This window comes from Nomascus leucogenys, chromosome 9 (assembly GCF_006542625.1).
Source record: "Nomascus leucogenys isolate Asia chromosome 9, Asia_NLE_v1, whole genome shotgun sequence".
NCBI lineage: Eukaryota > Metazoa > Chordata > Mammalia > Primates > Hylobatidae > Nomascus > Nomascus leucogenys.
The window spans coordinates 81,480,411-81,492,151 of NC_044389.1; the positions used below are offsets into that span (position 1 = coordinate 81,480,411).

The window sequence follows — 11,741 nt, forward strand, 5'->3', positions numbered from 1 at the left end:
TGGCAGCCTCCCCACTGTTGTCATCTCCTCCAGACAGGCTTGTAGCAGTAATAGGAGACTTGGAGTCACAATTAGGGCTCCTCACTGAGATTTTCAGAGTGATTCTGGTAATGGAGCTTTCTGGTTAGGGGATGCAAAGTGAGGCAGCAGTAAAGCTTGTGTGTCCTGAGCCCTGTTTTAAAGGATACTCCCTCTCTGGATCCTTCCAGTCTTTTTATAACCCAGTCTTGGGAGTGACTTCTATATTCTCTTTCTTAGAAGTGATTCACTGAATCCAGCCCGCACTCAAGGGGAGCAGGAGCGAGCACACAAGGGCGTGCATGCCAAGAGGCTGGGGATCACTGAAGTCACTTTAGAGGTTGCCTTCTAAAGCTGATTCCTTATTGCGTTTTCTGTAAAATGAAAATTAGAATCCCTATCTTGCCAACACACAGGGCTGCTAGACTGAGATGATTTATATTATGTTATATACTTAAAAGACTGCACAAATGTGCAGTAAAGTTTTTGTCATCCTCTTATAATAAGGATAAAGTTCTGATCACGTGCAACCAGTTGTAAAGATGGTAAGTATTTAGCAGTGAAAAGAAAGATAGTGGGAGGAAATTGTCATTTTGGCTACATATTTCCATTAACTAGCACCTGGTTGGTGAGCCACGATGTAGTATTTTCAGTAAGCAAATAACTTTCTATACAGCCAGCACAGGTAATTAATCATCAAATTATAGCAGGTATACTTTAGTGTAACTCAGCTAGGTTAAATCCCTGGACTAGAAAGTCTCAAATCTGCAGGAGAATTTCCTCAGAATAGCCAAATAAATTTGACTTGACATTACTAAAAATCCTGTTTTTTCAGATCACAATAAAATTATAGTAGTAATGTTTTAAATTTGTGTAAAGGCCATTTGTGTAAAGGCCATTACATTGAAAAACATCGATGTACTCATCTTTAGTTGCTTGATGAGGCATGAGTTCACTTTTTTAGGCTGCCTCATATTTTCTTTTTAGCCTGGGATTTAATATTGCAAAAGTAGTTTACTTCACTACAGAGTTTATGTTCTGGGATTTGTCTGTCTGAGGCAGTGAGTCCTAGAGGTAATATGTTTCACCTAAAGATTACTCAAAATGAAGAAAGTATTGATTTTTTTAACATCTAATTTTGAAAGGAGAAAGCTGGCAAATACATCTTTTACAGTAGTATCTAGAATTGCCTTTCTCATTCCACCTTTGCTTGACATTCTCTTGAGCCTTTGCTTTCTGCTTTCCCTCATTATGCCCCCTTCACCCCCTTTCCCTCCTTTCCCTGAGTTTTCTTTCATGGCCTCCCAGATTCACTGTCCCTTTGCTTCCCTTCTCTGGTTTCACCTCCTATCCAGACCATTCTGCTTCATATTTTTCTTATCCTCTCCCACCAGTCTTTCTTTTGCCCCTCTTTCTGGTTCCAGGGGTATAGTTCACAAAAATTTCACTGTATAATCTTTTCACACCATCTGTTTGTGTGCCTCCATTTTGAAATTATATCAGGAATTGAATGCTGTAATAAAACTGTAAACATTTACATAATTTCCTTCACAATATATGCTGAGTATAGTTTTGTCAGATGCCAAAGTTATGCTAGGAAAGCTAAATTCACTAATTCAAGTTTTTTTCTTTCTGATTTTTTAAAATACACATCTCATTTTTAAATGTACAGTTCAGTATTATTAAATACATCCATAACGTTGTGCACCCATCACCACCATCCGTCTCCAAAAGTCTTTTCATCCTGTAAAACTGAAACTCAACCCATTAAACATTCCCTTCCTATTCTGCACTACTCCCAGACCTTGGCATCCACTGTTCTGCTTTCTATCTCCATGATTTTGACTACTGTACTCTACCTCATAGAAGTGGAATCATTAAGCATATCCCTTTTTTTTTTTGAGACAGAGTCTTGCTCTGTCGCCCAGGCTGGAGTGCAGTGGCGCGATCTCGGCTCACTGCAAGCTCCGCTTCCCAGGTTCACGCCATACTCCTGCTTCAGCTTCCCGAGTAGCTGGGACCACAGGCGCCCAACACCATGCCCGGCTGATTTTTTGTATTTTTAGTAGAGACGGGGTTTCAGTCTGTTAGCTAGGATGGTCTCAATCTCCTGACCTCGTGATCTGCCCGCCTCGGCCTCCCAAGGTGCTGGGATTACAGGTGTGAGCCACCGCGCCTGGCCAAGCATATGCTTTTTTTGTGACTGGCTTATTTCACTTAGCATTGTGTCCTCAAGGTTCATCTGTGTTGTAGCATATTGCAGAATGTCCTTTTTAAAAAAATTTCCTATTTTAAAATTGACAATTATTGTATATATTCATAGGGTACATAGTGATGCTTTGATACATATAATGATACATATAATTAATTAAAGTTGTTACTCAAAGTCATGGTGATTGGTACCAATATGTTGTTAAAATGAAATCCAGCGCCTCTATTTTGGAAATTCCAGCTTGATTTGATATTTGGGATATATAAAAAATGTGGTTGTAGTACATCTGATGAAATTTAAACATCAAACATACTGAAGACCAAAATGAAGTTGGAAAGGCATTAGCTAAAACAATTGGCATGTAAATAAGGATCTTAGTAGTGAATTTTCTCCTTGGCTTTCTTCTTGATAGAGTTCATTTAGAAAACTGAGTGATCGAACTAAGAAATTTTTTGTTTGTTGAAGGCGGATGGCAGGATGAAACCTGGCCAGATGGTTGGACTGCGGTGACAAGAGACGGAAAGCGGTCTGCTCAGTTTGAGCACACCCTCCTGGTCACAGACACTGGCTGTGAAATCCTAACCCGGCGACTTGACAGTGCACGGCCTCACTTCATGTCTCAATTTTAATTTCTCCCAAGATGGCACATCTCAGTGATACCTTCTTACTGTACTATGCATTTTATTGAGAGTACAGAAAGGAAGAGGAACCTTTTTTAAATCAGTTGTTTTGTTTTGACTATAGATAAGAAAGGACTACAGCATTTGATGTGTGTCCTCAAGAACTTGTCTTGGGTCTGAAAAAACTGAGAAGAATAAAGGAAACATTGCTCAACTCTTCAGCCCCCTGCCCCTGCACACCTGTTTTCTCATTTGCCCTTTGAGCACTTTTACTTAAACTTGCTTCTAGTTGCTTTTATCACTGCCACAAAACAGCCATCAAGAGCCAGCTGCTTTCCAGGTGAACATTGGAAATGAGAATCTTTGAAACTTTAGCAATATATGTTGCACCAGATTTTTTAAATTATATATATGGAAATATATATGTATACATTTTAAATTCCGTATACATAATTACCAAACACTATGTGACCTGGGGTTTGTGTTGTTTCTGCTCTGACAGGTTTATATGCTCTTACAAATGGATCCATAGTTTGCAGTGATTTAATTCCTGGTTGGGATTTGGCCTCCCCTTTCCCCCATGCTAATTATTTACCCTTGTAATTGTGCATAGGGAAGCACTCACCCAATGAGACTTTCTCCAATGTGGACTCTGTGTGTCAGTGAATGAATGTAGTAAAATTCACTTTGGAAGGTTATTAGGCTTTTAAAAATCTAGTTTATGGCAAAAATAGCCATTTTCCAAGTGGTGGCTGACTGTTGCAGGGAATGAGAATTTCATAATACACTATTTCAGACCTCTGTTTGGTCAGAAATGGAAAAGAAAAAGCCCCCTTTCTTCCCTTTTCTGTTTTACTTCAAGGGCATACCTTGGAGGTGCTCAGAGAAGCGTGAAGGTTGCACTATGGTGGAGGATGGGGAAAGAGTTCTAAAGTGTCTGCAGCTGTGAGCCCAGGCGGTCAAGTGGGCTATTAAAATCTAACGTTGAGTAAACGTGATAGTGATGAGAAAGGAATTTTGTGTACTGTAACCTTGCAGTAGAGATGCAGCTGTCCTTCGTGTGTGGAAACACACCTCTCCTTTACATAGTTGGGAACCTCATTAGAAATGACCTCAGCTGCCCAATATCTACGTTCCTTTCAGCAGTTGTCCAAGTAGGAGTGTATCCAGTGAAGACATATCAGATCACAAAGTCATTGTCACTAGAGTGTACTTGATTACTGGGCATCCTTGTAATATAATTTCATACCACTGACACATTATACTTGTAAGAGAACATCTTTCCCAGAGTGCCTCAGACCTTATTGCTTTAAAAATAATAATGTTTTCATTACTTTTATTATTTGAGTGATTTAGTGAAGTTGACTGAATCTGGTATAGACTTTGGGAGTATGTGTGTGAAGTTTTTATCAAACTGTAATATTTGTGAATGGAATGCCTTGCAATATGAATGTTAATATAATGTGTAAAGGGAGATTAAAAAGTTTGAATGATTATCCTACCATGTAGTGATTAACTTTGCTGCATTTCTTTGGGATTTCAGAGGGAAATGGTGGGAATGGGGAGGCTGTTTGATAATCTAAAATAAATTCACGACCATTTGAGTAGAAATGCTTTTTCAGGTGTAATGGCTGTACATAAACTCAGTAGAGTGCCAGCAGCATTTGAGATGCAACCATATTTTTGAGAGCTTTTAAGACAGAATGCTGAACATTAGGGGAGCATTTTATGTACTGATTGTGAATTAACAATGTGGGCTTATTCAGTGTCCGTCATTAGAAGATAAGCTGAAGGAAAAAAGATCTTGGTGTGATAGTTTTTTGGTTAAAGGATAAAACACCACAGTGGTGATAATGCTTTTCTTAGTTTGGGAGATTTTAAAACAATATGGACTCTGGTCTAATTGCATATATCTAATTACAAATGTTCACTGGATTTAGGTGACAAAACACCTAGTTTCATCATTCTGCCACCTTTTTACAAAATAAGAGCATGGTGTGCGAGCCTGTAGCACTAGCTACTCGTGAGACTGAGATGGGGGGGATCGCTTGAGCCCAGGAGTTCAAGGTTACAGTGAGCTATGATTGTGTCACTACATTCCAGCCTGGGTGAGAGAGTGAGACCTCATCTCAAAAAAAAAAAAAAAAAAGAAAATCAAAGTATTAACTTTGTTTACATTAACTTTTAGAATAATTTTTTTCCCCCTGCCAGTCTTCCAACTCCTTTGGAATTATAACTTAGAAGAAGGGAAACGTGAACTTCATTTTATATCTTTTGTTTATAAAAAGGATTAACCAACACCTTTATACCACTTGCACCCACATATCTAAATTAATAGGCAAGAGTTGGTGAGGAGGTTTAGGAATTTGTTTGCTTGATTCCTCAGTTTGTTCTCTAACGACTTCTGGGTTTTCATTGGATTTGGTTAAAACTGAGAGCAGGATGCTCCACTTTGCTTAACCTCTACCCTCAGGTATCTGTAAGTGATTTCCTTCTTGTTTTTCCCTCCTTTTAAAATTTTTATTTTTTTATCTCCAAATTTTTATACTGAAAATTTTCAAATTATAGAGAAGTTGATAGTACAGTAAAATAATCATATATTCTTTACCTTTATCTAACAAATGTCATTTTGTCACCTTTGCTTTATCTCTGTATAAGCACTTTTCTTTTGAAAGAAGCAACATCGTACTTCACCCTACTACATCAGCATGTATCTCTTAACCTAATGACATTCTTTTACATGATCATAGTACAATTAGAAATTTAATATTAATACAGAATTATATAATGTATAGGACATAAACTTTAATTTTCCCCCAAAATGTTATTTAAAGCTTCCAAATTCATGGCATTTAGTTGTCTCGTATCTGTAGTCTCCTTTTTTTTTTTTTTTAAGATGGAGTTTCACTCTTGTCGTTCAGGCTGGAGTGCAGTGGTACAATCTTGGCTCACTGCAACCTCCACCTCCTGGTTTCAAGTGATTCTCCTGCCTCAGCCTCCCGAGTAGCTGGGATTACAGGCCCCTGCCATGACACAGGCTAATTTTTGTATTTTTAGTAGAGACGGTTTCGCCATGTTGATGCCAGGCTGGTCTCGAACTCCTGACCCCTGGTGATCCACCTGACTCGGCCTCCCAAAATGCTGTGATTACAGGAGTGAGCCACTATACCTGGTCTTAGTCTTCTTAACTCTAGCAGCCGTGTCTCTAATCCTTTGAATGCGAGGATCTTTATCTGTGGTGGTGGATATCACGAAAATTATGCACAGGCCTTTATTTGAGCTCATCAGCTATAGTTAGTGTATTTTATGTGTGGCCCAAGATAATTATTCTTCCACTGTGGCCCAGGGAAGCTAAAAGGTTGGACACCCATGCTAGAGTAACCCTCACACTTTTTTTGATGTCTTACGAAATGGACACTTGAAAAATCAGGTTAGTTTACAAAAGTCCATTTGTCTGATCGTTCCTCATGAGGATAGATTCAGGATAAACATCTTGGTGGAAGACTACAGAGATGGCAGTTGTATGCCCCATTCATTGTACAACATGAGGTACATAATGTTCCTGTCACCTTATTGCTGATGCAAAGTTTGATCACTTGGTGTTTGTCAGACCTTTTCACTGTAAAAATACCTTTTTTCCTAAACAAGTAATCTGGGAGATTAATATTTGCTTGATGCTACCAGACGTAAAATTGTTTCAAAGTTACTACACCAAAATTACTGCTAACAATAAAGTACACAATTTCTTTATGATTCTTTTTTTCTTAGAACATATCATTGAAGTAATTTAGATCTTATTCTGAATTTCATAAACCACGGGCTACTTTAACAATGAATGCAGTGAATCTCGGGGGCAAAAAATACAATAGAGGTGGGGAGGGATATATTAGTGGTCTGGCAGTTAGAAATACTGGAACTTGGCCAGGCGCGGTGGCTCACGCTTGTAATCCCAGCACTTTGGGAGGCCGAGGAGGGCAGATCACGAGGTCAGGAGATCGAGACCACGGTGAAACCCCGTCTCTACTAAAAATACAAAAAATTAGCCGGACGTGGTGGCGGGCGCTTGTAGTCCCAGCTACTCGGAGAGGCTGAGGCAGGAGAATGGCGTGAACCCAGGAGGCGGAGCTTGCAGTGAGCCAAGATTGCGCCACTGCACTCCAGCCTGGGCGAAAGAGCGAGACTCCGTCTCAAAAAAAAAAAAAAAAAAAAGAAATACTGGAACTGTTTGAGACAGTGTAGTAAGATTCTGTCTACATTTGATGGTGTTTAACTTTTACCAAGCTCTCCAGCTACAAGAGGAGCAAATTATACCACTTGTAAATTATACCACACTTGTGGCAGTGTGGCTCATTTTCCAGCTCCTTTATTTTTAATTTATTTTTATTTTTTCTCTTTTTTATTTTTTATTATAAGTTCTAGGGTACATGTGCACAACGTGCAGGTTTGTTACATACGTATACATGTGCCATGTTGGTGTGCTGCACCCATTAACTCTTCATTTATATTAGGCATATCTCCTAATGCTATCCCTCCCCCCTCCTCCCACCCCACAACAGGCCCCAGTGTGTGATGTTACCCATCCTGTGTCCAAGTGTTATTGTTCAATTCTCACCTATGAGTGAGAACATGTGGTGTTTGGTTTTTTGCCCTTGCAATAGTTTGCTGAGAGTGATGGTTTCCACCTTCATCCATGTCCCTACAAAGGACATGAACTCATCCTTTTTTATGGCTGCATAGTATTCCATGGTATATATATGTGCCACATTTTCTTAATCCAGTCCATCATTGATGGACATTTGGGTTGGTTCCAAGTCTTTGCTATTGTGAATAGTGCCCCAATAAACATACATGTGCATGTGTCTTTATAGCAGCATGATTTACAATCCTTTGGGTATATACCCAGTAATGGGATGGCTGGGTCAAATGGTATTTCTAGTTCTAGATCCTTGAGGAATCGCCACACTGTCTTCCACAGTGGTTGAACTAGTTTACAGTCCCACCAACAGTAAAAGTGTTCCTATTTCTCCACATCCTCTCCAGCACCTGTTGTTTCCTGACTTTTTAATGATGGCCATTCTAACTGGTGTGAGATGGTATCTCATTGTGGTTTTGATTTGCATTTCTCTGATGGCCAGTGATGATGAGCATTTTTTCATGTGTCTGTTGGCTGCATAAATGTCTTCTTTTGAGAAGTGTCTGTTCATATCCTTCGCCCACTTTTTGATGGGGCCAACTCCTTTATATTGGAACATAACATGTAGACATTTATGTTTTAGGAACAAACTGTTTCATAACATAGGCTGCATTAGGCTAAAACCTATAAAAGTTGTGTTTTGTTCTATTTTAAAAATGGACACCTAAGGAAAGGTTAGCTTAGCACACAGTATATGTATGGAAACTCTGGCCCTCTTGTGGCAGCCTTCTCTCATCTTCCTTTTGTGCTAAGTAGGAAAAAGAGAAAAATAGTTTGCATTTATTTGGGTGTTTTGCAAGATGAAGCAGGAATAAGGTGGCCCTGGCCACGTGTTTGCTGCTTTTCATTTTGGGGACTGTGGGTGAGCAACAATAGAACTGTCTGTATATGGTGATTCTGGTTATTTTTGAAAAAAGGTTGACACTGGTATTGTACTAGAATACTCCAAAAAGTTAATATATGGAGCACTCAGGAAGGACTTCCTATAAAAATTTTGATTTTTCACTTATCACAATTGTGCTGTTAGTCGTTCACAGTATGTTAATAGTTTTTTGTTGTTGTTGTTGTTCCCCAGGCTGGAGGCAGTGGCATGATCATGGCTAACTGCAGCCATGACCTCCTGGGCTCAAGCAGTCCTCCCACCTCAGCTTGCCACATAACTAGGACTACAAGCATGTTCCAACACACCTGATTATTATTTTTCTATAGAGACAGGGTCTCACTATGTTGCCCAGGCTGGTCTTGAACTCCTGGCCTCAAGTGATCCTCCCACTTCAGCCTCCCAAAGTGCTTGGATTACAGGCGTAAGCTACCACACCCAGCCAATTTCTACAATTTTTAAACTGGTGTCTGTGGCTAGGAGAACAAATCACCACACTTCTCTGTGGCAATCTCCTATTTGTGCAGTGATACGACAACTACCAACTGTTTTATTCTATGTAGAATGTGACTGGCTATAAAGCAAATTTGCTTTGTTTCAGTAGTTGGGTCAGAGATCACCAGACAATTCCAGATAGAATTTTTTAAACTTAAATCTGAATTTGAGCCCTGGATGATTCTGAGGAAACAATGCCAAGGATAAGAATGTTTAGTATTAACATGTAGATTAGAGAAAGAGATCAACATATTTTAAAGCGTGTTCTGCTGTTTTATCTTGCTTAACATATCTCGATATTCTTGGCAGTCAAGAGTACATGTTTAAACTGGAGGTAATTCCATGGTGGGTTATCACTCCTTTCTTGAAAGGAGCATGTGCATATTTCTCTTAAACATAAGGAATTCTGATATGTCCAGTTTGATAAAAATGAATCTGCTTAAGAGCCCATTACGCTGCTTTGTCATCGTAATGTTCCACCAAAGGAAATCTTGTATACTAGAGGACTTTACACATCTTGTTCACTTGGTAGTTGTTCTTTAAAGACACAATTACCTTGGTATAGTTCTATGCAATTATTATCTAAATAGCTGTTTACACAGTACTTAATAAAATGTTTTCCAAATGTGTTTGTAGTGTACTTTTTCTAAAAGGTATTTGCTGACAAAGAAATTGATCTTGTGTGTGAACTGAAAAAAATTGGCTGAAACCAGTTAGTCAACAAGGTGTCCCTGTAGGCCCAAAGAACTAACTGTACTTTAGGACTTTGATCATCAGCCTACATGGCAGATTGGTAGCCGAGCAGAAAAGTTCTGAAGCATCCCGTGCATGTAAAATATGTTTCCCCTTCCCTGAGTCGTCAAAACATTTTGAGAATTACCAGCTAAGTAAAATTTTCCATTCAGATGGGATGAACAGAAATAGTGCTATGTATACTTTTTGGAGCAATTTTTGGTAGGTGTTAAGTTGTACACATGTTGACTGGCTCCACTGTAGTAAAGTTTTGGACATGATGAGTTTTTTCCATACCTCTATCCCAAACGACCTCATCATCCCATGCATTCTACTCTGTATGTTAGTTTTGTGTGAATAAAGAACTTGTGCCTATCAGATATGCCTGTAGACGGACTGTCTCCAGCGAGTATCACTAGGTAGGTTAAATAGCAGAATAGCCAAACATGCTAAAAATGGCAATGCTGGAAATACTTGAAATTTTTATATTGGGAATATAAAAATTTTCCAATTAAAGATGCTTAAGTTCCTTACATGGCAAAATTTTAGATCCTTTAAAAAAAATTTTACTAGCTTTAATGAAATATACAGTGGAAGTTAATATCCATCTGTATTGCAATTATATACCTCTTGTCCAAAAAAGCAGCTTAAAGATAACTTTCAAAAGTTTTCCAACAATTAATAATTTATGTATATTTCAAAACAGCTAAAAGAGCAGCTTTAGAATGTTCTTTTAGAAATGATAATTGTTTGAGGTGATGGATATTCCAGTTACTCTGATGTGATCATTATACATTGTATGCACATATCAATATCACATGCCCCATAAGTATGTACAACTATTATGTATCAATTGAAAAAATTTCTAACAATACTTCTAAAGTGGTTGAATCCCAATTTGGGACAACCAGGGTAGATTTGCTTACATGCACTTAGTCAATGGTTGGTTTGTTTATTTTTTTTGAGACTGAGTCTTGCCTTGTCGTTCAGGCTGTAGTGCAGTGGTGCAACTTCCGCCTCCCGGCTTCAAGCCTCCCGAGTAGCTGGGATTACAGGTGTTGTGCGCCACCACACTCAGCTGATTTTTGTATTTTTAGTAGAGACAGGGTTTCACCGTGTTGGCCAGGCTGGTCTCAAACTTCTGACCTCAAGTGATCCACCTGCCTCGGCCTCCCAAAGTGCTGGGATTACAGGTGTGAGCCACCACGCCTGGCAGTTGTTAGCATATATAACATATATATGTTAAGCAATTCCTCAATTCAAGACGATGTATTAAACTGACCTTAAAAAGAAAGACTTGGCTAGGCACAGTGGCTCACGCCTGTAATCCCAGCACTTTGGGAGGCTGAGGTGGGTGGATCACCTGAGGTCAGGAGTTTGAGACCAGCCTGGCCAACATGGTGAAACCCCGTCTCTGCAAAAAATACAAAAATTAGCTGGGCATGGTGGCATGCGCCTGTAATCCCAGCTACTCAGGAGGCTGAAGCAGGAGAATTGTTCGAACCCGGGAGGTGGAGGTTGCAGTGAGCTGAGATCGTGCCACTCCACTCCAGCCTGGGCAACACAGTGAGACTACGTCTCAAAAGAAAAAAAAAAAAAAAGACAACTACAGCCGAGTCTCATGACCCAGGAATTCTAATAGTAAAGATGTTGTAAAATTGATTATTTTTATTGTTTTTGTGACAGGGTTTCACTCCGCCACCCAGGCTGGAGTGCGGTAGTGCAATCACAGCTCAAAGCAGCCTCGACCTCCCGGGCTCAAGCACAAATTTTGTAAAACTGATTCTTTATACTGGATCTCTGAAAGAGATAGTCGTGCTTTCAGCCAGGAAATGCTAATACTAAACTTAATCAGCTGGCTCAGGAGTATGTATTTAACTGTGCCAGAAATGAAAAGCAAATTCAATAATAGGCTAGCTACAAGAATTAGAGTAGTTTTTTTTTTTTGACAGGGTCTCACTGTGTTGCCCAGGCTGTGCATTGTTGCGATTATGACTCACTGCAGTCTCGACCTCCTGGGATCAAGCCATCTTTCTAACTCAGCCCCCTTAGTAGCTAGGACCACAGGCACATGCCACCATGCCCGGCCAA

The 11,741-nt window shown here is 39.5% G+C and overlaps 1 protein-coding gene across 3 annotated transcripts in view; it reads left to right on the top strand.

Moving 5' to 3' along the window:
* METAP1 (methionyl aminopeptidase 1) overlaps positions 1-4,351 on the top strand; it is a 71,504-nt gene extending 67,153 nt beyond the window's left edge. For all 3 annotated transcript variants that reach the window (XM_030819161.1, XM_003257512.4, XM_003257513.4), the window contains one exon: positions 2,696-4,351. In XM_030819161.1, the coding sequence (XP_030675021.1) occupies positions 2,696-2,859 (164 nt within the window). In that variant the 3' untranslated portion in view covers positions 2,860-4,351. The remainder of the gene's footprint in view (positions 1-2,695) is intronic.
* Positions 4,352-11,741: the final 7,390 nt, after the last annotated feature.